The sequence below is a fragment of the Ammospiza nelsoni genome, chromosome 20 (assembly GCF_027579445.1).
Source record: "Ammospiza nelsoni isolate bAmmNel1 chromosome 20, bAmmNel1.pri, whole genome shotgun sequence".
Lineage (NCBI taxonomy): Eukaryota > Metazoa > Chordata > Aves > Passeriformes > Passerellidae > Ammospiza > Ammospiza nelsoni.
This window is the reverse complement of record NC_080652.1, coordinates 9586359-9612307: the sequence shown is the minus strand read 5'-3', so window position 1 is coordinate 9612307 and position 25949 is coordinate 9586359. Positions and strand designations below refer to the sequence as shown.

The window sequence follows — 25949 nt, the reverse complement described above, 5'->3', positions numbered from 1 at the left end:
CACAAATGTGCATCAGCTTTTCTCTAACCAAGGGTGATTTGCAAATAAAAGACCCCAGTATTCTGAGCTTGTGCCTTGTGAGCTGAGCCTCTCAAAGCAGAGCTGTCCTTGGGGTTGGTGCAGTTTGGATCCAGCTGTGGTGGCAGCTGGAGCCCTGGCTGAGCTGGGTGTGCTGGTGGAGGAATCCCTGGAGCCTTTTTCCATTTAATTCCCATGCTGTGCTTTCAGCCAGCCTTGATTGGTGAATTTTGTGCTTTTTCTCTGTTATGTTTGCCCAGTGAGCAGCTCTGGGGCCATTTGGTGCATCCTGGCTGTTTGTCAGCAGGGCAGGAGCAGCTGGAAGGAGCTTGAAGGGAAACTGGAGGTAAAGAGGGTTTGGAAACCAGGAGTAGTGAACTGTGTTTCACCCACTCTGTTGTTGTTGGAATCAAACATCAAAATCTTATGAAATCTCAAATAAGTACCATAAATCCTGCCAAGTTTTGATTTCTCTTTCAGGTTCAAGGCAAGATTTTGTTGCCCTCAAGGCTGGGCCTATGATAGAACACATTTGCTCCTTCACTTAGTTTTGCAGCCTCTGTGACTGCAGAGAAAAGCTCAAAGTTGAGTCCCAGAAACATTCTTTCAGCTATAAACATGATGATAAAGCAGAAAATCCACAGATGTATTAAATTGCCTCTTTGTTATGATTTTTCTCAGTGCCAGTCCCATGGCTGTTGTGGTTTAGGGTGAGGTTTGTAACTCCTGAATCGCAGAGACCTTGTCTGAGATCAGGGTCCTGGTGTGACCTGCCTGCAGCTCAGTGGCCAAAGCCTCACACAGCCCTGTGACAGAGCTTTAAAACACCCAAAACAAAAGGGAAAAAAACCCAAATTTTACTCTCAAGGCCAGCACAGCTGCATCATCCCACCCCTTTGACTTTTAGCTAACCAGAGCTGGTTTGGGTTCCTTCTGTGTGACATTTGTGTGTTGGTGACACCGCCCTGATGTGAGAGCGTTGTTTTGCAGGAGCCAGGCCAAAGAGACTCCAGAGGAACAGCATGGACAGCCTAGACTTCCTCAAGTTCCCTTCTGAAAAGGTAAGCAGAGATGTCTGGCCTCAGAGATTGTCACTGGGAATCTGTGCACAGATTCCAATTGGTTTGTTGTTGCCTGGCTTCATTTGCAGGGAAATATGCAATTAGCAGATATCACTGGAGTCAATGGGATTAACCAAAGAGGGTTTCTGGAGAGCTTGGAGGGGAGGAACAGCTGGTCTGACTCAAAAGGCACTTAACACTCAAAGCTGGAAAGTCACTTCTGGGGTTTTTTTGCAAAAGCAGCCCTTGATTGGAAGGATCATGGTGAGCAGCTTAGCCCTGAGTGGCTGCCAGTGCCTGTCACCCCATGGAGGGACACAGGGGGCACACAGAGGACATGGAGCACTGCAGGAGCACAGGGTTTGTCCCAGGGTTTGTCTCAGGGGTTGCTCTGCTCCTGGGAATGTCAGATCTGAGCAGATCAGAGTTTCCTCTGTGTCCCAGGGCTGCTCCTGCAGCAGCTGGAGGCTCTGAGCCCTTCCAGCCCCAGGGATCATTTCAGCCTCTCAGGAGATGCTGCTGCTGCTGCCCAGGGCTCAGCCTGTCCCTTCCAGAGGGATGGCCAGGCCTGCAGCCACGCTGCTTTTTTGGGATGTTTCTGGCACAAATCATCCCCATTCACCCAGTGCTTTCCAGGCACAGCATTTTCAGAGCTGTCACAGAGAGGAAAAGCTCACCCAAGCCGCAGGTGGGTGCAGACAGTCAATGGGATAAAACCTCAGGCTTTATCATTTAGGTACCTAAACCTAATGGTACCTAAACCATTTAGGTACCTAAAAATCCCAGCAAACACTGGGAAGGCCAGGCAAAAGCTCCTCCCTGAATTAACTCTCTTTGGAAAATAGATTCCAAATGTCCTGATGTGTTTTGATCAATTCTCCCCTTGGCCATTTTGGCTTTTGCTGCTCTCACCAGCGTGACTCCATCTCTGGGTGCTGATGGCAGGGACAGCAGTGCCCAAGGTCAGGGACATTGGCTGGTGTCCCCATGGAGCAGCAGAGCCCTGAGGGCTGCCCAGGGGCTGGGCTGTGTGTGACAGGCTGTAAATGCTGGATATCACTCAATAGCTCAGGCAGGGGCAGGGGTTTCAGGGTTCTGTGGGAGGATGGAGCAAGCAGGAGCCGTGGGGTCAGTGTGAGCTCTCCTGCTCCCTGCAGTGTCCTGGGCAGGCTGTGAGGTCACCTCTCCCTCAGAGGGCTCTGGGTGCAGTTCCTGTGCTCTGTGCCCCTGGGTACAGCCCTGGGAGAGCTCCTGGGCTTTGTGCTGTGCTGTGCTGGGAGTGAGGAGGAGCAAGGAGTGAACCCATGGACTGAACCCTGCGCTCTCCAGCATTCTCTGGGGGTTGTCTCTGCAGAAATGCCTTCTCTTTCTCCTCTGCCAGAGCCTTCAAAGCCAGCAGAGCCCCCTGGTACCCCACTGCCAGGAGCCCTTGCCCAGTGCCTCTCTCAGGGCTGGGGCACAGGAACCTGCCCTGGTTCTGAGCTCCAGCACGGTGCAGGACACTGCTCACCCTGCTCCCTCCAGTGTGTCTCTCACTCCTGCATTTCATCTCCTCTGGTTTTGTCTCCCAGCCTCTTGTTTATTCCTTTGTGTACCAGACTAAAATCTCTTTCTCACCCTCTGGGTTTCACCCTGGAGGTGCCCACGTGCTGCAATTGAGTCATCTCTCCTGCTGTCATGCACTGAGCACTGTGAGGGCTCCAGCCAAGGCACTGCAAGGCACTCTCCAGCTCTGATTTCTATTCCTGTGGCTGCTTTTTAAGTTATGGACACTGGCCTGGCTGTGCTGGTGCCATCAACATGGCAGTGAATCTCTCCTTCCTTCTCACTGTTCCTGTTTGGGATCTGTGTCACCTGTGTTTCCCCACACCTGGGGTGTCAGTCCTGTGTTCCAATCCTGTGTTTCAGTCCTGTGTTTCCATCCTGTACTTCAATCCTGTGTTTCCATCCTGTATTTCAATACTGTGTTCCAATCCTGTACTTCTGTACTTCGTCCTGTACTTCATTCCTGTGTTTTCATCCTGTGTTTCAATCCTATGTTTCCATCCTGTGTCCCAATTCTGTATTTCCATCCTGTGTTTCGATCTTCTATTCCAATCCTGTATTTCCATCCTGTGTTTCGATCTTCTATTCCAATCCTGTATTTCAATCCTGTGTTTCCATCCTGTGTTTCCATCCTGTATTTCAATCCTGTGTTCCAGTCCTGTGTCCCAATCCTGTATTTCCATCCTGTGTTTCAATCTTCTATTCCAATCCTGTGTTTCCATTCTGTATTTCAATCCTGTATTTCAGTCCTGTATTTCCATGCTGTGTTTCCATGCTGTGTTTCAGTGTCAGTGGGAACCCTGAGCCCCAGCCCCACGTTACCTGTGCTCCTGTTCCTCTCCTGCTCTGTGGGTAGATCTCCCCCAAACCCTGAGGCAGGCCTTGCAGCAGTGACTGTCTCTTGCTTTCCCAAGGAGCAGAATGGGGACAGCCACCACGTGGGAGAGCTGAAGATCTCAGGGCAGGAGTTCCTGTCGCTGCCTGCCAGGACCAGGAGGCACCGGGAGCACCAGGCCAGCTCGGAGAGGAGACCCCAGGGACCCCCCCTGGATGCTGGGGAGCTCAGGGGCCAGGTGCCACAGTCGGTAGGAAGATGATTTTAATCTCCAGTGGGATGGTTTTAATCTCCAGTGCTGATCTGGGAGTTCCTCATCTTTGTTTTACCTCATTTCCAGCCGGGTGTGGGGGTGGCAGGGGGGATTTCTGGCTGGAAAGGAGATTCTGTAGCTGTGCTCTGTTTGTTGGCTCTGGGGGCACCTATGGGCAAATCCTTTTGTGTTTTTGAGCCTCAGCATCACTGTCCCTTTAGCAGAGCAGTGGAACCAGGCTCCATCACAAGCTGAGTCTCTGTGGTGACATTTAAACCTTCTCTGGAGGGACAGGAGCCTGGAGCTTGGCTTAGTTCAGGATTATCAGGATGTGATGCCTTGAATTCCAGAACAGCACAGCAGTTTGGGTGCTTGGTGGAGCATGAATTGATCAGCTCCTGGGGCTCATGCTTTCAAAAAGCAAAACCCTTCCCAGATCTCTGGCACACAACCACAAGTGCTGCTTTGCTGGTTGCCTCTGCCAAATGTTGGACTGTAGAAGTTGTACCTCATGTTCTGATCACGCTGATGATCAATGTGCAGAGTGGTCTCTTGGGATTCATCAGAAATGGTAGAAATCATCATCCAGGAGTTTTTCCTTGGGAGCAGCTCAGATGGAGCTCATTTCCTCAGGAGCTGCCCTGGTGATTTCCATGTTCTGCTCCTGTGTTGGGAGCTCTGATCAGTCTGTGCTTGTCTCCCATGGGGAGGATCCATGTCCTGGGCAGCTCCCCAGATGCCTTTGTGCTGTTTTAACCTGACAGTTCTGCTGGCTTTGGTTGATGTTTGTGGTGACACATGGCAAACACAAATACCAGGGAGCTTCCCTGCAGCTGTGCTGGGTTTGTCCCAGCCCTGGAGGCACAGCTCACTCCCACAGTGAGAGGTGGCACCTTCCTTGGGGCTTGGAGGGGTTTGAACTCAGGGATCTCAGGTGGGAAAGCCCCACACCCTCAGCTTGTTGCCAGGAGAGATGAATGATGAATGATCAGTGATCTCATGGGTGCTGGGAATATTCAGGTTTTTGCTTTACCCTGGGTCTCTAACACACTGTCACAGTTCTGTAATCGTGCAGAGATTCCAGATGGAGGAAATCCAAGCCAGAAAAGATAGGCCTAGTTTTGTTGGTTTTTTTTTTTTTTCCTTGGCATTTAAGAAAAAGATAAATTAAATATTTTAATGCTGGCTAAGAAAGAGTCAGAGCTGCAGAGCTTGGGGATGCTTGAAGGAAATTCTGGCTCTGAGTCCTTTGTTCCTCAGCTGTGGATCATGGGGAGAACACATCCTGCTGCACTGTGTGCATGAGTGCATCCTTTTTTTACCACAGACATTCCTGACTTTCAGTTCTCTGGCCACTGGAGACCCAATTTTTACACTAACCGGGGTGTTTAAAATTTTTTTAGACTTCTCTGAGCTCATTCTTGGTTCCCAACAGTGCTCATGGAAATGGTCTGCTGGGATAAACATTTCCTGCAGCTCACAGGTGCAAACATGATCAGTGAGAAGGAAAACAAAGCTCATCTGAGCCAGAGAGGAGCCAGCAGCATGGGGGCACACAAGGCAACACAAAGAGAGAGAAAAACCACTTCTGCCAGAAATAGCCCTGTATTTTTAACTCAGACATTCAGGCAGAGCCCAAACAGGAGCCACACTCCATCAGGAGCTGGGGAGGGCATTCCTGAGGAGTGGGGCTGGGGCTCCATGGGCTGGGGCTGGAAATGGCCCTGTGGGGCTCTGCCAGCCTCTGGGGACCCCTTGGCAGCACTTGTGGGGTTTGAGAGAGGCCAGAGGGCTCTGGGGTCACTTCAGGGCAGCTTTGCTGTGCTGGAGCTCCCAGCTTGGCCGGGCTGACTCTGCAGCACGGGCCAGACCTCAGGGTGTTCAAAGCCAGCGTTGTCCTGTGGGTTTGCCATGAGCAAAGCAACCCCTCTGTGCTCTGTCACTGTTGGAAAGCTGCACTTCCATCCATGGGAGCCTTTGCAGTCAGAGGGAGCAAACCCTACCCCAGAGGCAGAGAAGCTTTTCCTGGTCAGACAACAAGTCCCTCAAATTCCTCATTTTGCAAGGAAAACAGCAAAAATTCTCTTTAATCCATTGGTAAACTGTGGTAAACTGTTAGAGGTGATCTCTGCAGCTTGATCTGAGGCTTTTTGGGGTGCCACAATCCCTGCTGTCCATGGCAGAGGAAAAGCTGTGAGCAGGGAAAAAAATTAACCCAGGTCCAGCAGTGTGACCTCTGGGTCAGCCCTGAGCTCCATCCAAGGGGCAGATCCAGCCCTGAGCTCCATCCCAAGGCACATCCAGCCCTGCCCTGAGCTCCAGCCCAGCCCTGAGCTCCATCCCAGGGCAGATCCAAGGGCACATCCAGCTCTGAGCTCCATCCAAGGGCAGATCCAGCTCCATCCCAGGGGCAGATCCAGCCCTGAGCTCCATCCCAGGGGCAGATACAGCCCTGAGCTCCATCCCAGGGCACATCCAGCCCTGAGCTCCATCCCAGGGCACATCCAGCCCTGCCCTGAGCTCCAACCCAGCCCTGAGCTCCATCCAAGGGCAGATCCAGCCCTGAGCTCCATCCCAGGGCAGATCCAAGGGCACATCCAGCTCTGAGCTCTATCCAAGGGCAGATCCAGCTCCATCCCAGGGGCAGATCCAGCCCTGAGCTCCATCCCAGGGCAGATCCAGCCTGGGGAGGTGCTGGGGATGAGGTGCCTCACTCAGAGCCCCTGCACTCACCCCCATCCATCCCCTGCCTGAGGTTTGCCTCCCTCTCCTCCCCCTGGTGTGCTGGGGCGGTGCTGCTCTCCTGCCTCCCCCGGGGAGGCTCCAGGCCGTGCTGATGGCTGTGCAGTCGTTGGAGTTGGCATGGCAGGAGCCCTGGTGGCTGTCATTAGCGCTGGTGATGATGCTGCTGCTAATTACCGAGTGCTGGGAAACTCCCCTTGGGAGGAGGCGGAGGGGAGGCAGAACAGGGCATGGAGAGGAGCCTGTCCCTGCTGGCAGCTCCGTGGGGCCTGAGGAGGGCTCAGCCTGCAGGAGAGGCCGTGGGGATGCTGGCATGGATGGGAGCAGCCATGGCCCAGCTGCTGGGGAAGGTAGGAGAGCGAGCAGGGCCCCTGTGTGACCGTGTTCATGGGGCTCTGGGGACTGGGGAAGAGACGAGGATCTGACTCCATGTTTCACAAGGCTTGATTTATTATTTTATGATATATATTATATTAAAACTATACTAAAAGAATAGAAGAAAGGATTTCATCAGAATGCTAGCTAAGAATAGAATAGGAAGGAATGATAACAAAGGTTTGTGGCTCGGCTCTCTGTCTGAGCCAGCTGACTGTGATTGGCCATTAATTAGAAACAACCAACATGGGCCAATCACAGATGCACCTGTTGCATTCCACAGCAGCAGATAACCATTGTTTACATTTTGTTCCTGAGGCCTCTCAGCTTCTCAGGAGGAAAGGATTTTCCATAAAAGATGTCTGTGACATCCCTGTGCCTCACACCTGCCTGCCACCCTCTGCAGGAGCTGCTGGTGAATGTGCTGCCCGTGCAGGAGGCTCCTCACCCTGCTGGGGCAGGCAGGGCCTTTCTTACCCTGCCCAGAGTGGAGATTTCCCAGCCATGGCTGGTGGCACTTGCAGGAGAAGGACCAGCCCTGCAGGGTGTGGGGATGAGCAAGGACAGGTCCTGTTCACCAGGAGGTGTGCAGCTCTCCTGGAGATGCTCTGAGTGCCCTGAGGAGGATTTGCTGTGGGAGAGGATGATGAGGGTGAGGTGCTTTTGGTCACATTTCTGCTCTGGTGCAGCAGAAGTGGCTGCATTAAAGCTCTGTCCCTGCAGCTGTGGGCAGCCAGATCCAAATCCCTCCCTGGCACTCGTGCAGTGCACACCTTTCTGAGCTTCCTCTCTTTTAAAAGGAACATCAAAGCAGGGGTTTTGTACTACATGAAACTTGCAGACATCAAAGGCTTGCTCATAAATTTAACCCCTCTCTCCACTGTGCTGAAGGTCAGGATGCTCCAGCTTGGCTTTGACTCGGTAGCAGATGTGTTTTGGGGGGTTATTAGAAGGTTGCTGGAAGGATGGGATTTTTCTAACGCTTCAGAAATATCAGAGATTGTGTCCCTCACCCTCCTCTGTGCAGAATGAGAGGGCCCATGGAGGGAAGGGGCTGTGTGTGTTCTGGAAAAGACTTCCTGGGACCTGCCCCAGTTCTGGGCCTGTGTTTGAGGTCAATGGGACGAGTCAATGGGACTAAACCAATTTATTGTGCCAAGGTCCAACAGCTGCAGCAAAAGCCATGGAGCAAGGTAAGGATCAAACCCACCCCTGCCTGTATCTGTGCTCTGGAAATCCCTGATCCTCAGGACATTGCAGGGAGTGACTCCTCACCCTGCAGAGCTGTCCCCAGCCTGTCCTCAGCCAGGCCCATTTATAGGCAGGGGAAGAGGAGCTGTGTGTGCCTGCAGTGATGACTTGCAGGGATGGCTGCTGATGTGTTTAGACACTGAACGATTTTCAAGCTCTCTGCATCTCCAAACATTCCCTGGGACAAATGTTTTTATAAGGCCTTTTTTATGATGACAGTGAGAGGCAGCCATAAAAGAAAGGAATTTTTTGTAGGTCATGCATCCCCACCCCAGAGGCAGGCTGCCAGAGTTGTTTTGGTGGTTTTCTGCCTCAGGATTTATTGGGGGATTGTTGGTTGCAGGGTGCTCATGGTTGATGTGCTGAGGATCAGCCTTGGTGGTTTTCTGTCCCAGGATTTATTGGGGGGATGTTGGTTGCAGGATGCTCCTGGTTGACCCTCTGAGGGTCAGTGGCAGGGAGCAGATCTGGAGGGTTCTGCCTGTCCCTGCTGAATCAGGGCCTGTCCAGGCAGCTCTTGGCTGTCAGGTGTCCCCATCCCTCCCTGTGACTTCACTGGGAGCTGCAGAATGGGCTGGGTGTGTGCAGGGATGTGTCAGCCTTGGGGGCTGCTCATTTCCCTCCTTTCCCTGGTTGCCTTGTGCTGTTTGAGGGGAGATTGGCACTTCCCCAATTCCCTCTGGAGCAGGGATGTGGGGTTTGCAGCTTCCACTGCATCCTCCCTGTTTGCACACCAGCCTGGTCCTGCTCCATCTCTGTGTGTGAATGCCAGAGCACAGGGGCAGTGCAGATCACACCCTCCCTCACCCACACCTCACTCTGCTCAGCTGCAGGGCTGTAATTACACCATCAGTGCTGGTCAGGCTCTGTGCTGTGAACGTGCTCTGAGAGGAAGGGAGAAGCCAGAGCCAGGCAGAGAGGAGAGGCAGCTGCTGCTGAATTTAAGGCTGTTCCTATGACACCTGGAGGCTGCTGTGCTGGTGTCAGTCCTCTTGGAAGTGAGCAGGTAAACACAGAGCCTTGTTCTCAGAGGGCTTTATCTGCCTGCTCAGTGCTGGGACCTTCCAAAGCGCTCGGGGCAGGGAGGCTGTGCTGGTTCCTGGATGTGCAGGAAAACCTGGAGAGCTCCAGCCTGACAGGTATGGGGAGGCTCTGCCAGGGATTTGGGCTCCTGGAGAAGCAGTCAGGGCCGTCTCCCCAGAGTCAGCTCAGATTGTCTGAGCTGTCCTTCTCTCTGAGTCTCTCTGTTGAGCTGTGGGGTTCTCTCATCTCCTGTTCTCTGCCTCAGGTGGGCTCCTTGCACAAGCCAGGAGAGGTGTGAGAGCTGCTCCTCCAAAGCTGGAGCTGCAGCACAGCCAAGGCTCTCAGGAGCTCTGCAGAGCCCTGACAGTCATTCTTCTGTGGGACTTTGGTCATGGGAGGCAGGGAAATAAATGGAAAAGCTCTGCAAAAAGTGGCTGCAGGAGAAGGTGGGGGGAGGCAGCAGCGTTTTCTGGCTTCTGCTGCATTCGTTGCCTCAGAGGCAAATTATCAGTTTCTTCCTTGAATATGAACAGCTGCCAGGTAATGAATTCCCCCTCTCTGTTTTATAATGGCATTAAAATTGGGATTTGCCTTAGTTTTCTCTGTAATTATCCAATGAGCCTGTGTGAGTGAGAGGGAGGCAGGGCAGAGCTGGCTCTGCTGCAGGCGAGTGTCGTGCCTGGGGGATGGAGCTGGGGAATGGCCCTTCCTGAGGGGCAGATCCAGGGTTTGAATTGAGGAATGGCCCTTCCTGAGGGGCAGATCCAGGGTTTGAATTGAGGAATGACCCTTCCTGAGGGGCAGATCCAGGGTTTGAATTGAGGAATGACCCTTCCTGAGGGGCAGATCCAGGCTTTGAATTGAGGAATGACCCTTCCTGAGGGGCAGATCCAAGGTTTGAATTCCAGGGATTGAATTTGGGAATGGCGCTTCCTGAGGGGCAGATCCAGGGTTTGAATTGAGGAATGACCCTTCCTGAGGGTCTGGGTATTTCTCTGGTTGAGCATCAGGGACTTCATATTCCATCCTTAACTGGCTCCATGTGAGGCCAGCTCTGGGGCTAGAAAAATGGGGGGAAAAGCATCTTACAAAAGGAATCTGTACTAGGAAGGAGGTGAAAGCTGAGCTGGCTGTCCAGGGCCACCCAGCAGACTCGTGTTGGAGGTCTGAAGGTCGATGAGCCAGGCTGGAGGTGACAAGCCAACCTCCCCAAAGCCATCCTTGACTCACTGTAACTGAGTTTGCAGTTATTGGCACTTTGAAACCCTAATTGAGGTCTGCTTTCCTCCTTGCACAGCCTTTTCTCCCGGCAAACTGTCAGCCATCAGGTGGGATGAGACAGTAACAGAGATGTTACACTCACCATTTCCTAGAAACTGTCACTTTAAAGGGAACAGCACAGGGAAAAAAGGATGAATTGAAGCCAAACCCAGAGAGATAAGCCTCCAAATGTTTGATTTCCCTCAAAATTGGGAACCTTTCATTCCTTTCTTGGGTCTCTGCTGTGCCTGGGGCACCTTGTACCTTCACACTTCTGGCCTCTGGCATTTATTGAACTTCACGTGGCAGACGAGCTTAAAAAATATCATAGCCCAGGTTCTCTTTGGATGCAAATCAGCCTAATTGGGCTTAAATCCCTGGAGCTGGGGTGACAGCAGATGACAAGGGGGGCTCTGGCGGCTCGGGGCTGTGTTTGATTTCCTTGCACAGCCATCCCTGAGCTCCCAGCTGTGCCTGGGGGGTCTGGCATGGATGGATCCAGCAGGTCCCTGTGCTGGAAGGGCTCCTGGTCTGGCTGTGCTTGCTGGGGCTGCCTAAAGAATCCTTTTTGTACCAACAACTTGTGTTTCTCTTTCTGTAAATTCGGTTGAAACCCAGGAAATGCTGCTGCTGTTACATTTCTGGGTTTCACTGGAGGACAGAGCTGCACAACCAGACCAGCTCTGTCTGAGCCTTATCTTTGACTGTGGCTGTTTCAGCTGCTGAGCAGTGGAGGCTCCCCCAGAGGACACAAGCACAGCACAGCCTTGGGGCAGGTTTGGGTTTTTTCTGTTATTGCCCAGTTTTGGGGAGGGCAGATCAGCCCCAGGGAGCAGCCAGTGGGGCATCCTGCCCAGAGCCACCCTGCTGCCTTCCCTGGCACAGGCAGCTCCATCCCTGCAGCCTGTGGGCAGGCAGGAGGGCTCCAGGAGGCAGTGACCCCCTCAGGGGACAGGCTGTTCCTTAAATCAATGTTTTAGGAAGGATCCTGTCCCATCCATGCAATGCTCTCCTCTGGATTTAGGGTGGTTTTGGGGTGAGCAGAGGCTTTGGGGTCTCTCTGAGCTGTCCTTGCCTCTGTACTTGGGCAGGGTGCAGGAAACTGAGGCTGAGGGTCCTGCATGGCTGCAGGAGAAGGATGGGAATCCATAAATCACAGGAGGGTTATGGGGCTGTTTCTTGGAGCTCTCCTGATAAAACCTGCAGTGACAGCAGGGAGGTTCCCCTGCCCCCAGGTGAGGGGGGCAGAATTAGAGGTGCGGGCAGCAATTCCCAGCTGGACAGAAGCAGTCCCTGGACAGAAGGTGTCCCTGCACAGCAGGACAGAAGCTGTCCCTGGTTTGGGCTCTGGCTGCAGGCTGGGCTCAGCCTGTGTGAGGTTAACGTGGCCTCTGCTCACACCTCACCTTCAGCATCCACATGTTCCATTAGCTGTGCTATTTTTAAGCCTCCCTAGGCAGTTAACACCAATTAATCTAAAAAAGCCCAAAGAATGGTTTTTCAGAGCCCCTGGCTCCTTCCCCTTCCCCAGGAGCCCAGAGAGGGCTCTGAGTGCAGGGCTGGCTGGAGAGGCTCCCTGGGGAGATGTGCCATGAGAGCAGGGCCCCAAACCATCCCTTGGATCCAACTTTTCCAGCCTGGACGGTGCTGTTTGTGCCCCGGGGAAGTTCCAGCTCCCTGCAGCGCTCAGTGCAGGGCAGTCAGTGCAGCCCTGTCTGGGAGCCAGCAGAGCCAGGCTCTGTGCTGGCTGCAGGAGGTGCCACTCCCTGGGACCTGCAGGAAAGTCCCAGCAGGATTTCTTGCCTGTGTCTAAAGCTTGAATCCCAGTGTTCCCTGGAGCAAACCCCAAGCAGGGTGCAGCTCCATCCTGCCCTTCGCAGCAGCAGGTCCCAGAGCAGGAGATGCTTTTGCCTGATAGGAGAAGCTGCTCCTGCCTTTGCATGTGATTTTGCCTTGCCTGTTTCAACTCTCCTGAGCGGGTCAGACAGAGCGTGGCTGCAGTGGCAAACCCACAGGCAGCAGCCCCAGCAGGGCCAGGATTTCGTGTTTTGTGGGGTGCCTTGCACAACAAAGCCTTGATCTGGAACGCGGCCTGCAGGCGTTTCAGGGCTGGGAGTAAATAATAATTAACATCTGGGCGTGTGCTGAGCAGGGCTGTTTATGTGCAGGCTGGATGTGTTATGGGTGTGCACAGCTCCACTTCCCCCATCCCCACCAGCCCAAGGAAGGTGCTGCATCTGCTCAGCTCCCTCTGAAAACCTCGCTGTGCTCAGAGCAAGTAGGTGTCTGAATAAAAGTCTGATTCAAGGAAGCAGCACGGTTTTGGCAATCCAGAGACGAGCAGGCTTTTAGTGCAGAGCGTTTTCAAAGCAAACTGTCAGAGGTTCCAATGTGAGGTGCAGGGAGAGCAGCTGGAGCATGAATTGTCTCCATCACCAAAGAGGAGCTCACCTGCCCTGCTCCGTGGGGCTTGGAGTGGGGAGCTGGATAGAGAAAGTGCTCTATATATTAACCTTGTGCTAATTAACCAGCAATATGGGTTATACCCTTTCAAGCAATGGAGTTATTTCAGTTTCGTAAATTAGTGCTGCTCAGCTGAGACTGCCTGGCTGAGCATGGTCCTGGTTCCCCCCTCTCCAGTGCAGGGTCAGTCACTGCAGTGAGCTGTAGCCCAGACCCTGTGTTTTACTGCTTTGGGTGTATGCTGGTGTGCACAGCCAGGTACCACAGCCCTGGTGAGAGCTACACCCCAAAAACTTTCTGCTTGTTGTCATCCACCTCCAGCCTGAGCTGTTCCAAGCAGTAGCTCAGGTTCACTCCCAGTTTGGGTGTTTAAGGGATCCCCCAGGTTTCTGATGGGCCATTCTGATCTCTCTGGCCACTCATCTTCTCCAGGGACTGACCTGGAGTGAGAATGCTCCTACCTGGTGTCCCTGGTTAGTAAAACAAGCTCCAGATGGTAAATCCAGGCTGGTGTGTTGGTGTTAAATAGTGCCAGGGAAACCCAGCCTGGTATAAATGCTGTCAAAATCCATGTGGAAAAGTTGCTACATTAACTGCAGAGGGTTGTGTGAATAGACAGAAGAGAAACCAGGAGTAATTCCCCCTGGTCTCAGCAGTGAGGGCTGGACTGACCTGTGATCTCAGAACAGGTTGTTGTGTAGCTGAGGAAAAAGAGTAAATCCCATTTGAGTGTGGCTGTGGCACAAAGTGGCCCAATCTGGTCCCGGTGGCTCCCAGACAGAGCAGAGGTGTCAGTAACACCCGAGGCAGACAGCCCGGGGCTCCCTGCAAACGCAATCAGCAGTGGCATTGTCACTGCAGGGAGGCACAGCCCTGTGCTCCAGCCGGGTGGCAGCAGGGCACGGTCCCCACAGGTCAGCCCTGACTGCATTTCGGAAGGAGGCAGCGTGGGTGAGTTATTTTGATTTTGTTTGGAACAATAAAACCCGAGTTATTTGAAATCCTCTAACAACAGAACCGGCTTTTAGCACCGGCGTTTATAGGGATGAGTGGGCGAGTTGTTTAAAGGGAAAAAAATCTTTGAAAAGTGTCCAAGTGAGGGTGATAATTTCATGCTCCGAGGGAAGCATGTGCAGGTCCTGGGGCTGGGCAGGGTGTGGATGGGCTGTGCCAGGGCTGGGCACAGCTCGGTGCAGGGCACACGTGTGCCCAGGGCACGCTCGGCCCCTGAGCCGCAGCCTGCCGTGGTAGGTGGTGTCTCTGCAGATGTCTCGCTCGTTATTCTTTGCTGCATCCTAAACTCACAGGGAAAATGTCATTTCCTCATGTTGTTCCAAGCACCTCTCCCCCTCTGTTATCCCTATTTTCTGCCTTTCCCCCTGTTCCAGCTGCAGATTCCTCTTTCAGAGCTCTCCAAAGGCGGCTCAGCTCTTCAGATCAGGGGCAGGATCCCCATCCTGGTTCATTCTCCTGTTGCCCTCTCTGTCCATGGATCCCTGATCTCAGTCCCAGTGGGAACAGGGCTGCAGCACCAGCTCTGAGCTCACAGGAGCTGTGGCTGTGCCCTGCCCTCCTTCACCTTTCTCTTCCTCTTCATTCAGGGCCAGGTACCAAGCTGGGCATCCTGATCTCAGGTCCTGCACAGTTTCCATCTTTCTCTGGAAAATACTGGGTGGCTCCTGGAAATGAATTTACTGCTGTGGAACAGCATGGGCAGTTCCCCAAAGCTGTTCAGGTTAAAGTGATTTCCTACTTTTGTAGTGAAAAATGAGAATTGAAGGACAAGAGTTGACAGAGAGGCATGTGTGCCAGTAGGGCTCTGTCCCCATTTTGCCCCTTTGGAAATGTGATTTTCTTCCCAGTGCCCCATTTCACTGTCAGTAATTGTCTTCTCACAAACGTGAGAGCAGCTCTTTGGCTGCTGCGTGGCATTTCCATCTTCCCCTGTTTAAAACCCTGTTGCAATTAGAAATTTCCCTCTGTCGAGCAGTGTTACATTTAAATCAAGAGCTGCTTATGGCTGAGCAGCCTAGGCTCTTGCAATAAGACAAAAAAACCACACATATCTAATAATATGAAGAGCAGGAGGACTATCAGGAGCTAAAAATGATCCTTCAGTATTTTGGTGCTTTAAATCCAAGCGATCAGAGTGTGTCTGTGTGTGCACAGAGCGTGTGCTGCCTGTGCCCGCAGCCGAGCGTGTTTGCAGATGTAGTTTGGGAGAATCGATCGCGATCTATTTTTAAGGTGAAGTGAGTGTGGCGGGTGGGAGGTGAGGAGGTGGAAGGGAAGCTAAATATTCACGTAGCTGCACTGTGTGTTTAAGAGCATCATCTAATAACGGGAGGATCGTGGCAGCGAGGTGAGGGAGCCGGCAGCGATCTCTGGAGCCTCCCCAGTCGTGCCAGGGCTCCGGGGGGAGGTGGCAGCGGGGCTGGCGCTTTAAACCTCGGCTCGCACCCTGCGGGTCCCGGCAGCCGGCGACGCTCTTCATTCACATCGCTGGGCACAGAAACCCGCTGGGCACAGAAACCCGCTGGGCACAGAAACCCGGCTGGGCTCACAAACCCGGCTGGGCTCAATCCCCGCTCAGCTCAAACCCCGCTGGGCACAGAAAGCCCGCTCAGCTCGAACCCCGCTCAGCTCGAACCCCGCAGAGCCCGGAGCATCCAGCGCTGCTGCCCGCGGACATGTGAGAGCCGGAGCCCTGCTGAGGTCAGTGAGGGAAACGCGGGTTGGTTTGTCTGTCCGTGTGTCCGTCTTCCTCTGGAATGAGAGCCCCGCGAGGAGGAGGTGGGTGCGGAGACACGGAGGGCTCGCTCGGGATGTGCCGTGGGTGCGCTCGGGGGTTTGAAGTTTTTCAGGTAGCTCCGGTGTGAACTTTTCTGTTGTTAATATTGCTGCTCAGGCTGCTCGGTGCGCTCTGTGTCACAGCACAGGGGGGCGGAGGGTCCCTGAGCCCGGCCGTGCTCGGGGGACACACGGGATGTCTATCTGTCCGTCTGTCTGTCCGTCTGTCACCCGCGGGGGGATTGGCACGGAAAGGGAAGCGCTGTCCTGAGCAAAGACCGGGGAGTTTCACAGCTCTGCTGCCTGTCCTGAGCAAAGACCGGGGAGTTTCACAGCTCTGCTGCCTGTCCTGAGCAGACTGAGAGCATTTTCAGCTCTGCTGCCTCTGAAGCTGAGAGAAGTGGGGACTCCAGCCCAGGACAGGGACAGCCCCGCTCCCCTCGGAGCACAGGGACGCTTCTCCAGGCATTTCAGCTCCTGGTTTTTAAAACAGGCTGTGGATTCCAGCCAGGGATTTCCTTCCACTCCTCTCCTCCAGCCCCCGCTTGCCTCTCTGCAAGCCTCCCCCTCAGAGCCTTTCTGCAGGTGAGGCTGGGAAGTTCAGTGCCTGGTGGTTTTGGGGTTTGAGGCTGTGGCTGTGCCAGAGGTGCAGCCCCCACGGTGAGTTCTGCGGGGTGAGGTGTGGGGTGGTGCAGGATAAAGCAAAGCTGCGTGCAGGGGACGGACAGACTGACAGACAGCCCTGGATGAGCTGCTCCTGGCGCTGGTGGTCACCAGGAGCTCCAGCCCTGCTCCTGCCTGGAGATTTTGAGGTCGGCTGCCTTGCAAAGAGCAGAGGTAAGGAGCGGTGACATGTGTGGCTCACAGGGGAGAGGCAGATAGGGCAGGGCATGTGGGCATGGAGAACTGCCAGGGCAGGTGAGCGCCTGCTTGGGCAAGGGCACGGATCTCCAAGGGCTGTCCATGGGGGAGATCTTGGTCCTGGGACTGTTTGCTGGCTCTGTTACTGTGGAACAGGGTCAGGTCACTTCATCTCCAGGCTGTGTCCTTTCTGAGATAAGGTGGAATTGTGGTGGATGTGTTTGAATGCCGAGGCAGTGCTCTGAGGGGTGACAGTGACAAATGCTGAACCCTCCTCACTCGTCCCTGACCTGGGCACTCACCAGGCACCTTCAGGCAGCAGCTCCTGAGCTGGCTCTGCTGTACCAGACCCACCAGGGTCCATCCACCCCTGGGATCTGCAAATCCCAACCAGCTGTCCTGGGAGGGCTGGACAAAGCCGGAGTGAGCAGCCCTGGAACCTGACAGCTCCGTCCTGCACTGGGTCAGGGCTGCGAGGAGCTGAGCCTGGAGGAGAGGAGGGGAACCAAGGCAGGTCAGTGCCCTGGGGACAGCAGCTGTGAGAGAAGCTGCTCTGACAGAGGGACAAGGTTTGGCCCTTGGGGTGGCTCTTGGGTGTCTGTGGTTTGGTTTGGTGGGCGAAACTCCCTTCAAAGGGGATCCCACATGTCCGTGTGACCATGGAATCACTGAGGGATGTGCCATGACTTGGCCAGCACAGAAATACTTTTGTGGTGCTTGGGGACCTCTGGGGCGCTGTCCCAGAGCGGATCTGACAGGCTTTGGTGGGGCTGAGCAGCGCTGTGGGAAGAGCTGCATCCCGAGCTGCTGTGGGGGCAGCAGGAAGCTGTGGGAGAAGCTGCCACCACCAGAGCGTTGGGGTGAGGGATCTCTGCAGCAGATGTTGGTGTGGTTGGGCACAGCTGGGGCTGGCTGGGGGGCTCAGATGCCACAGAGAGATTGGGACAGGGTGCTGGTCCCAGGATTGGCAGTGGGAATTGTTCTCTGCGGGGTCCTGGGTGGGCAGCGGGTCCAAGGTGGGAGCCCTGCAGGGCATTTGTGGGCTGTGCCTTCAGGTGTTGGGAGCTGGGAGGTGGTTTAGTTCTTGCAATGAGGCTTTCTGCCTCTGTTTGATGGCTTTCCTGAATCCCAGTGAAAATGGCCAAGGGGGGTGAGGCTCAGGAGTCAGATCTGACTTTGTTTTGCCTCGCCTGGGATCGCTCCAGCCTTGGAGCTGCACATGTGGAGTGGTCAGACTGAGGGATGTCCACAGGAGATGCTGCTCCATGTCCTGCACCTCTGGGGCAGAGCTGGGCAGCCCAGGACCCTCTCATCCCAAAACTGTGACTGGTGTTATGTGGTGTGAGAGTTTATCAGAAAGGAAAATGTGTGTGTTTGTGCTTCTCCACGGGGTGTAATGAGCTTGGCTTGGGGCTCCTGAGGGAGCTGGTGGTCGGTCCCAGCCTGCAGGGAGAGGGGACAGTGGCAGAGCAGGCTCCCGTCACACTCTGCAGCTGCTTTTTGCTGCCTTTCCAACACCTCGGCTGTGGTTTTACACATCCTGAATCCACCCAGGCAGGTTAAACAGCCTGCTCCTCCAGCAAGGGAATGTGTGCAAAAGCCTGGATGCCTTCCAGAGACCTGTGTGAGGAGAGGGAGCCCTGCTCCCCTCCACTCTCAGAAAATGTGAACAAAGCTCTGACCCCCATGAGTGGGACCCCAACCTGCCTGGGATGGTGCCATCCCTGTCCTGCCCGAGGTCAGGGAGCAGGAGCAGGGGTTCCACACTTGTCCTTGTCCCTGTGTGGGCAGAGCTGGGAGTGTCTCTGTGCCCGTGCCAAGGACAAGCGTGTTTGCAGCCAGATCTGCCCTGGGGTGATCTCTGCAGAGCCAGCAGCCCCGGGTCCCTCTGTCACTCCTTGTGACAGTGTCTGGCTGCCACAGGAAGGTGACAGCTGGCAGAATTTGGGCAGTTGCAGCGCTGGAGGCAGAGGATGGGGGATGAGGCCAGACAGGGACACCGGCCATGAGGTGAGAAGTGATTTTGGGGCTGGACACTGAGGCTGGTGCCCAGGAGCATTTGGGGATGTGGCTGTGTGTCTGTTGTGGCAGGGCATTGCTCAGCCCCACGAGGGCTTCCTGACCCTGGCTGTGCCCAGCCCTGGGCTCGGAGCAGATGGAGAGCCCCAGGGTGGGATCACAGCTCCATCTGCCCTCCCAGCTCCTGCCTCGGGGCTGGGAGCAGCCTGGCAGGGAGGGACCTCAGAGCTCCCTGCCGTGTCACATTTGGGCATTTTAATTAGAGAGGTTCAGGCCTGGGGCAGGGTTTGGCTGCAGGGAGCCTGGTGCCCCGGGGCTGCCCATGGGCTGGCACAGCCCTGCCAGCACTAACGTGGCCCATGGGCACTGACCTGCTGCCCCTCGGGTGCCACTGGAGGTGCCAGGCACACAGCCAGCCCTGCCCCACACCTCCATGCCCTGCCTGCTCTTGCTGCTCATTCAGAGCATCCTTTGCTCTGCAGGGGCATTGGGAGCAGGATCCCCAAACTGCAGGGTCTCTGCAGGAGGGGCTGTGGGGGATCTGTGGGGGGCAGCTCTGAGCTGGGGGCTCTGCCATGCCCTGCCATGCTCTGCCATGCCCTGCCAGGCTGCTCCTGCAAGCTGGAGCTCCCCCTGGCTCAGGGCTGTTCTGCTTTACTCCATGCAGCCGCGGAACAGCGGGAGGGAGGCTCGGTGTGAATGAACCGGTTTCCTCCTCTACCCTGAAATTTGGGTCACACAACCCAGCACAGCAGAGCTGTGAGAGATGAAGTTCACCCTCGGTTCAAGCCCCAGCCAGCTTTGATTTCTGAGGTGCAGCTGTTGGTGGCTCAGAGGGTCCATGGGGCTGCATTAGTGGATCAGCACGTGGCAGGCAGGAGGTGAGAGGGGTTTTTCCCCTCCCTGATCAGCTCCCACATTGCCAATGTTCCTCTCTGGCCTGCTGCTAATTTTGACGCTGCCCTAAATAGAAGCTGAGTGCATCTCATCTGCTTCGCTTAGCATACAGGAAAATTGTTTTCCTTCATCTACCCAATCCAACTTGTGGCTTTAACCCTGTCAGCACAAGCCTCTCCCCAGTGCAGAGCTCCCCTGAAGGGCTTTTCCTGCCCCTGCCATGGGGAGGAGCTCTGGTGGGAGCAGCATTGTTTGTGGTGGGATTGGGAGGCTCCCAGGCCACCAGCAGAGCTGGGAGAGGGACTTTGCTTCAGCAGCAGCCCAGGGAATCCCCTGCTCTGATGGAAAGCCTGGCTGTGCCCTCTGCATCTCTCTGGTGGAATGTGCAGCCCCTCAGGAGGGACCCAGTGCCTCTGATTGACCTCTGGCTAGAAAACAGCTCAGATAGACCCATCCTAAGAGGTTTTGGTTGCTTTCTGTTGTGGCTTTTTTCCCAGCAACTGGTGGGACCGGCTCGGTGTGTAGGGAATATCCCCAAGCCTGGCAGATGCCCCTCTTATCACTGGCTAGTTTTATTTCCCATTCCAAGTGACTCCTTGGAAGGATCTGTGGTTCCTGCTGCTCTGTCTGCTCCAGATCAGGACACACAGCCCCTCTCCCTGCTGGAAGTGGCTTGGAGAGGCTCCCTCCAACGCCAGCCTCCTGCAGCACAACTTAAATATATCCCTGTCTAGTGCAAGGTGCTCATTTGGGGCTCTTGTGCAAGAGCTGTTGTCCTGAAAATCTGTAATTTTGTGGCATTTTCAGCTGGGTGACTGCTACAAGTGCTGTGCTGAGGAAACAGGCACCGAGGGAAGTGTTGGGGTGTGAGGGGCAGTGGCCTGGAAAGGTTGGATTTAGCTGGTGGAAAAAGCAATCCCTGAGCTTGGGCTGAGCCCTGGGCACAGGGCAGCATTTCAGCCGGGGTGGCTGCTGAAATGGTTCTGCTCTGAGAATCCTGCTCTGAACCCAGCCCAGGAGCTCCCCTGGAGCAGTGCCAGGGTAAATTCTGTCTCCTTTCCCCTTTGCCATTCAGCCCCCAGGTTCCTGTGGCTGCTCTGCAGTGACAGCGGCTGCACGAGGCTCATCCATGCACGGGTTTGGGCTGTGGCAGTGCCTGGAGCCTCTGGGATCAGAGGGACCAAGGAGCAGAGACCCCAGCAGGCTCCAGACTGTGGGGCCTGGCACAGGGCACGGCCAGGAGCCAGCCTGGCACGGAGCAGGAGAGGGCACGGCTGTTCCTGAGACTCAGGGATTTGTTCAGCGTGCTCTGACTCTGACTCTCCTCTCTCTTCCCAGAAAATCAACCGGACCCCTTCGGACGAGGAATGCTTCTTTGACCTGTTGAGCAAGTTCCAGAGCAACCGGATGGATGATCAGCGCTGCCCGCTGGAGGAGTGCCCGGCCGAGGCTGCGGAGGGAGCGGCCACGCGGGTCCCTGCGCTGGGGGAGCGGCTGTGTGAGCACCCAAACCCCAAATCCCAAAAATCCCTGCTCCTGTGGCAGCGGCGCTGCTCCCGCGGCGTGCCCAGCTGCTGTGGTTTGCCCTGCATCCCGTGATGTTTTCACTCAGCTCTCTGAACTTTTAGCAGTTCCTTGGCAATCTCAGTCATTATTTAAGGAAGGAAAAAACATTCTTATGTAAATGGTTGCCGAGGGAAAGGCTGGAGAATGTGAGCTAAGGTTTGGGGAGTAAATTAGCGAGAGAAATGCAGAATGCGCTTGGATTTTTTTCGGTGTGGGTCTTTAGATCTTGGATTCTGAACAAGGAGGTTGGCACAGGACTTGTGCCACGTCTAGTATCTGCAGGAGGAAGATGATGATGGTCATTGCTGAGGGAGCTTTGTGACAAACTGGGGTCTGGGAGGAGCAGGGCCCAGGTCAGGCTTTCTCAGGCAAGTTAAAATATTGCCAGTTTTTGTAATAGCGTTGCCATGGAGGAAAAACTTCTGGATTTTGTACTGTTCTTGGATACGGTGGTGATAGGTGCTGTGTGAGGACAGAGGAGCCAGGAGGATGGATAAACAGTGGGAACTGCTCAGGCAAACAGCCCTAGGAAGGACAGGGATAAATTGAGGAAGGCGCCTGACAAATAGGGCAGGAAAGGCAGGGCTGTGTTTGCACTTGGGTTCCGTGGCTTTTTCAGTGTTCAGGGCCTTTGTTTAACCCAAGCTCTAAAATGCACAGATCACCCTCACATGCTTAATCACCAGCACAGAGGGCTCAAACCAGTTATTTAACCTGATGGATTTGTTCATCATCAGTTGCCAAATGAATATGAAGTGCAAATAGGAGAGGAGGCCCCTGACACTGCAGCACAAGCAGCGAGTGCCAGGGCAGGGGCTGAAGCTGAGGTCAGGCTGTGGTAGGAAGGCAGGTTGGCTCTGAGGTGAGAGGGTATTTATTGTCTAAAAAAAGGTGGAAATGAGCATTGTTTTGTCAAGAGATGCATTTCTGACACACAAGTGCATTTGGCTGTAACAGCTGTGTAATTTAGGAGATGGGGTTGAAAATGTGGAGCTTTATAAAGAATGCACGAGCGGCCCCACATTCTGTTCGGCTCTTTTGGGCTCTGAGCCTTTTGGACGTGTTATTTTTGAGGATTCTTTGTGAGCTGAAGGGGAGGAAACTCATCCCTGCGTCAGCACTGAGATTTTCTTGTGTTTCTGCAGCTCCATGAGCTGGGGCTCTAAGGACTTCGTGTCGGGAGGCTCAGAGCTCTGCTCCAGTGCTTTGTGCTCAGGGAGTGTAACCCCACTTGGGCTGGATTTCTGAGTTTTTTCTGAGTTTTGCCCTGCTGGTTTGTTGTTTGGGAGCCTCTCCCTACCCAGCAGCTGCAGGAGCCAACGGGCTCTTTCCAAAGGGTCAGTGGTGGATAGATGAATGGACTGGTTCTGGACTGGGACCCCCAGCACCAGCACAGCCCAGGCTCTGCTCCGTGGGATGAGAAGCAGCGGAGCCCAGGAGTTTTTGCTGGTGCTGAGGCAGGTCCTGCAGCCCGTGACAGCCAGACTCACCTCGGCAGTGCCTCTCCTTGGGCAAACAGCTCAGATTTCTGGGGGTCTGGGAAGGTGCTGCCAGGTGAGAGGCTCAGCCAGGCAGCTTTGCTGATGGCCTGTTTGCAATTATTCCCAGCTGTTGGGACTGTGTGGGTGCCTGTCACAGCCACAGGGGCCACCAGGAACTCTGTGCTCCCCTGCCATTGCCAGCTCTGCGTGTGCCTCGTGGTCCAGGTGGAAGCCAGAGTGGAAGTGGCAGTGCAGGGATCACATGCAGGCTGTGGGTCAGCCTGGGGGCACTGGATCTCCTGGGCTGAGGTGGCACCTTTGGTGGCCTCCAGGAGCTGGCCAAGCACAGGCAGGGAGCCCCACAAGGGACCCAGCCGTGCAAGGTGGGGGTGTGAGGTTCTGCTTTATCAAGGCCCTGATTGCCCCGCTGCTGCCTGCTGGGTTTGTGTGGGTTGGAGAGGAGTTTGGGGAGGGGATTTGGGCTCTGCAGCTCAGGCAGGGCAGGCAGAGCGGTGACCCTGCCCTGTGCTCCTCTCCCCCAGCACAGTCCACCCTGATGGCATCCCCACAGACAGAGGAGTTCTTCGACCTCATTGCCAGCTCGCAGAGCAGGCGCCTGGATGACCAACGTGCCAACGTGGGCAACCTGCCCGGCCTGAGGATCACCCACAACAACCTGGGCCACCTGCGCGTGGAGGGGGACGCCCAGGAGCCCGGGGACGAGTTCTTCAACATGCTCATGAAGTGTCAGGTACGGGCACAGGGCTGGGGGGCTCTGGCACCCCTGCTCCAGCCCCTTCTCCCTGCCCTGTGCTAACGTGAGCCCCTGTGTCCCTGCAGTCCTCCCGGATCGATGACCAGCGCTGTGCCCCCCCAGACTCCATCCCCCGGGGCCCCACCATGCCTGATGAAGACTTTTTCAGCCTCATCCAGCGTGTGCAGGCCAAGCGCATGGACGAGCAGCGTGTGGATTTGGCCTCAGCCCAGGAGGAGGCCGAGGAGGAGCAGCAGAGGCCTGGTTCCAGCTAAGAACTGGGCTTTGGGCTGGGGGGGTTGTTTCAGCTTTGTTTTGTTTTTTAAAAAGGAAGAACAGAGTAGGTGGTTTGAAGCCCGAGTGCTCCTGTGCTCCCAGTCTTGCACCTCCATCGTGTTCCTATGGGAGAGCCCAATGGATGGGGACAGTTTTTAAATAAGGGGGGTTTTTTTAGGACACTCGGCCACCGTAACTCTGGGCACAGTCCCTGGAAGACTTTAGCAGCCCCTTGCTGATCACCTAAAACCCCAGGAACTTGGAGGAGCCCACAAGGGGTAGCTAACTCCATCCTTGATTTCTTTTATTTCCACAACACTTTTATTTAAACAGGGAAAGGGAAGAACACCTTTTCCATTTTGAAGTCGTCCTGTCTTCCCTGACACAAATGGTTCTGGATTCTTCTCTGGAACATCTTGTTCAGCTTTGTTCCTTCTACAGGAGAAAAAGAGCCCAAGTCCTTTAAACCTTATCCACCCCAGCTGCATTGTGGTCCCACACACCTGAGTGTATTTTAGGTTTGCTGAGGACTCTCTGGAGAGCCCTGGACCTTCTCTGCTTCCAGCTGCAGCCCTGCAGGACCTCCTGAGCTGGGGAAAAGCCTCTCTGACTGTAAGCTTTAGTGGGATTTGTTACCTCTGGAGCCCTCTGCAGCCCCATGGCAGGGGCTATTCCTGGGCAGAGGGAAGGAGGAAAGAAAGAGGTCTCTGCCCAAGTGTTCAGCCCACAGCAATCAGGGAGAGCTCCTGGTGCCACTGAGCCAATGTGAGGGCACCCAAGACAGAACCTGTGTGTGACAGGGCCCTGCTTCAACAGCCAGCAAAGCTTTCATGGCTCACCCCTCCTTTTTTCTGTGTCCAACAGCAGCTCAGGCCAATGGCCCTTCCCTCCTCGTGTTTCTCCCAAACCAGCACTGAGGTGCTCCCAGTGAGGCTCTCTTGTTCTGCCCACCTGTCTGCAGCCCCTGGAGCCTCAGGAGAGCCCCAGTCTGGGGGGGCTGGCTGGGAACTCACATTTACTGCCATTCCTTCCCCTTTTGGACCAGCTGGAAATGCTGGAGGAGGGGAGCAGGGCCGTGACTCGAGGAGCTGCAGTATTTTCCCTGTGCTTGACCAGAGACTGTGCTGGACTTGAGCAGCTCCAGCGTTGAGCCGAAGCAGCGCCGCTCCTGCAGAGACCAAATCAGCACTTTGGACTGGAAATGCATTTGATGGAAACATTCCCAGCCAGCAGGGAGGTATTTTTAGACCAGTGATGCTGCTCATGGGGCATTTACCCTGCCTGCACTGACCATGTGGAGTGGTAGCTGCATTCACCTGCTACCTGGGAGCACTCACCTGCTGCTGGGCCAAGGCTGGGCCTCCTTCCTGGGGCTGGCAGAGCTCTGGAGAGGGGAGAGGAGGAGCTGCCCATCCCTACCTACCAGCCAGGCTGGCATTTGTAAAAGAGAAAAACATTGATGATGACCTGACCAGCTGCAGGCTCAGGCCTGTGCAGCTCTCAGCCAGGTGGTGAACTGGAACCTGACCATTAAGCTTTCAGAGGTATTATTGAGGTATTATTTGCCATATACTTGAATGTATGAGCTTATTTATTTTTTACATGTGCATTTGCTAATGTCATTTTAATGGGGAATTTCCAACCCACAGGTACTTGTTTTTTTTCTAAAAAATAATCTGCCAAATGGATTAATATATTAGAAATGAATACAGCTCAAGGGGAAGGGGTGGGGGGAATTGTGCTTAATAAATATTTGTGTCTAAGCTTCAGTGCAAATACTCATTTCCATTATTTCCTGGCTCAGAGCAGGGCTAATCCTGGCCCTTTGGAATAAGGGTGGGGGTGAATGGAGCGGGGGGGGTCTCTGGTAACAGACACCAGCACATGTGCTAAGGAAAGTGTTGTGCACCTACCTCCTTATCACTTTACTCTGTGAGCACATGGGGCTCATGGCAGCACCACCATCTCAGTTCTGCCAGCATGGATGTGGCTGTGGAGGGAAGGCACAAAGCCCTGAGAATTCCCTGCCCAGAAGTTTCCAGGACGACAGGGCAGACAGAGCAGCCCTGCATGGCAGAGAAAAGGCCACTGGAAAAGGCTGAGGAGAGGCTGAGCTGCTCCTTTCAGGCCCTGCCCGGTCTGGGTGCCACCCCGGCGCCTGTCCCAAAGCTGGGCTGTCCCCCAGAGCCAGGGGACAGGGGCAGGGAGTGCTGGGCACAGCCCTGGAGTAGACACAAAGCAGCAGCACCAGCCCATTGCAGCACAGCAGGCTGGAAGGCAGCCTGGGAGCAGCAGTTTGGATCCTGGGCCCTGTGAGGATAAAGCCAAGTCACAGCTGGGCTTCCCGTGCCTGGCTCATGTGTGCTGGCCACTGCCAGCCCTGAGCAAAGATTAATAAAGAGCCACCAGCTTGTTCCCATCAGGTGTTCTCACACCTCTGGGTGCCTGGCCACAGCAGCTCTGAGTGTGTGCAGAGGCT

General features: G+C 54.8%; 1 protein-coding gene across 4 annotated transcripts in view; it reads left to right on the top strand.

Moving 5' to 3' along the window:
* The window catches only part of GPSM1 (G protein signaling modulator 1), a 65302-nt gene extending 40056 nt beyond the window's left edge, over positions 1-25246 (top strand). The window contains exons 10-14 of one of the 4 annotated variants that reach the window (XM_059486613.1): positions 1009-1079; positions 3539-3709; positions 20732-20891; positions 22983-23191; positions 23281-25246. In XM_059486613.1, the coding sequence (XP_059342596.1) occupies positions 1009-1079; positions 3539-3709; positions 20732-20891; positions 22983-23191; positions 23281-23469 (800 nt within the window). In that variant the 3' untranslated portion in view covers positions 23470-25246. Of the gene's footprint in view, positions 1-1008; positions 1080-3538; positions 3710-15375; positions 15542-16294; positions 16454-20400; positions 20435-20731; positions 20892-22982; positions 23192-23280 lie in introns of those variants that run through there. The other 3 variants (XM_059486616.1, XM_059486615.1, XM_059486614.1) reach the window with 3 other exon arrangements.
* The last annotated feature ends 703 nt before the right edge of the window (positions 25247-25949 follow it).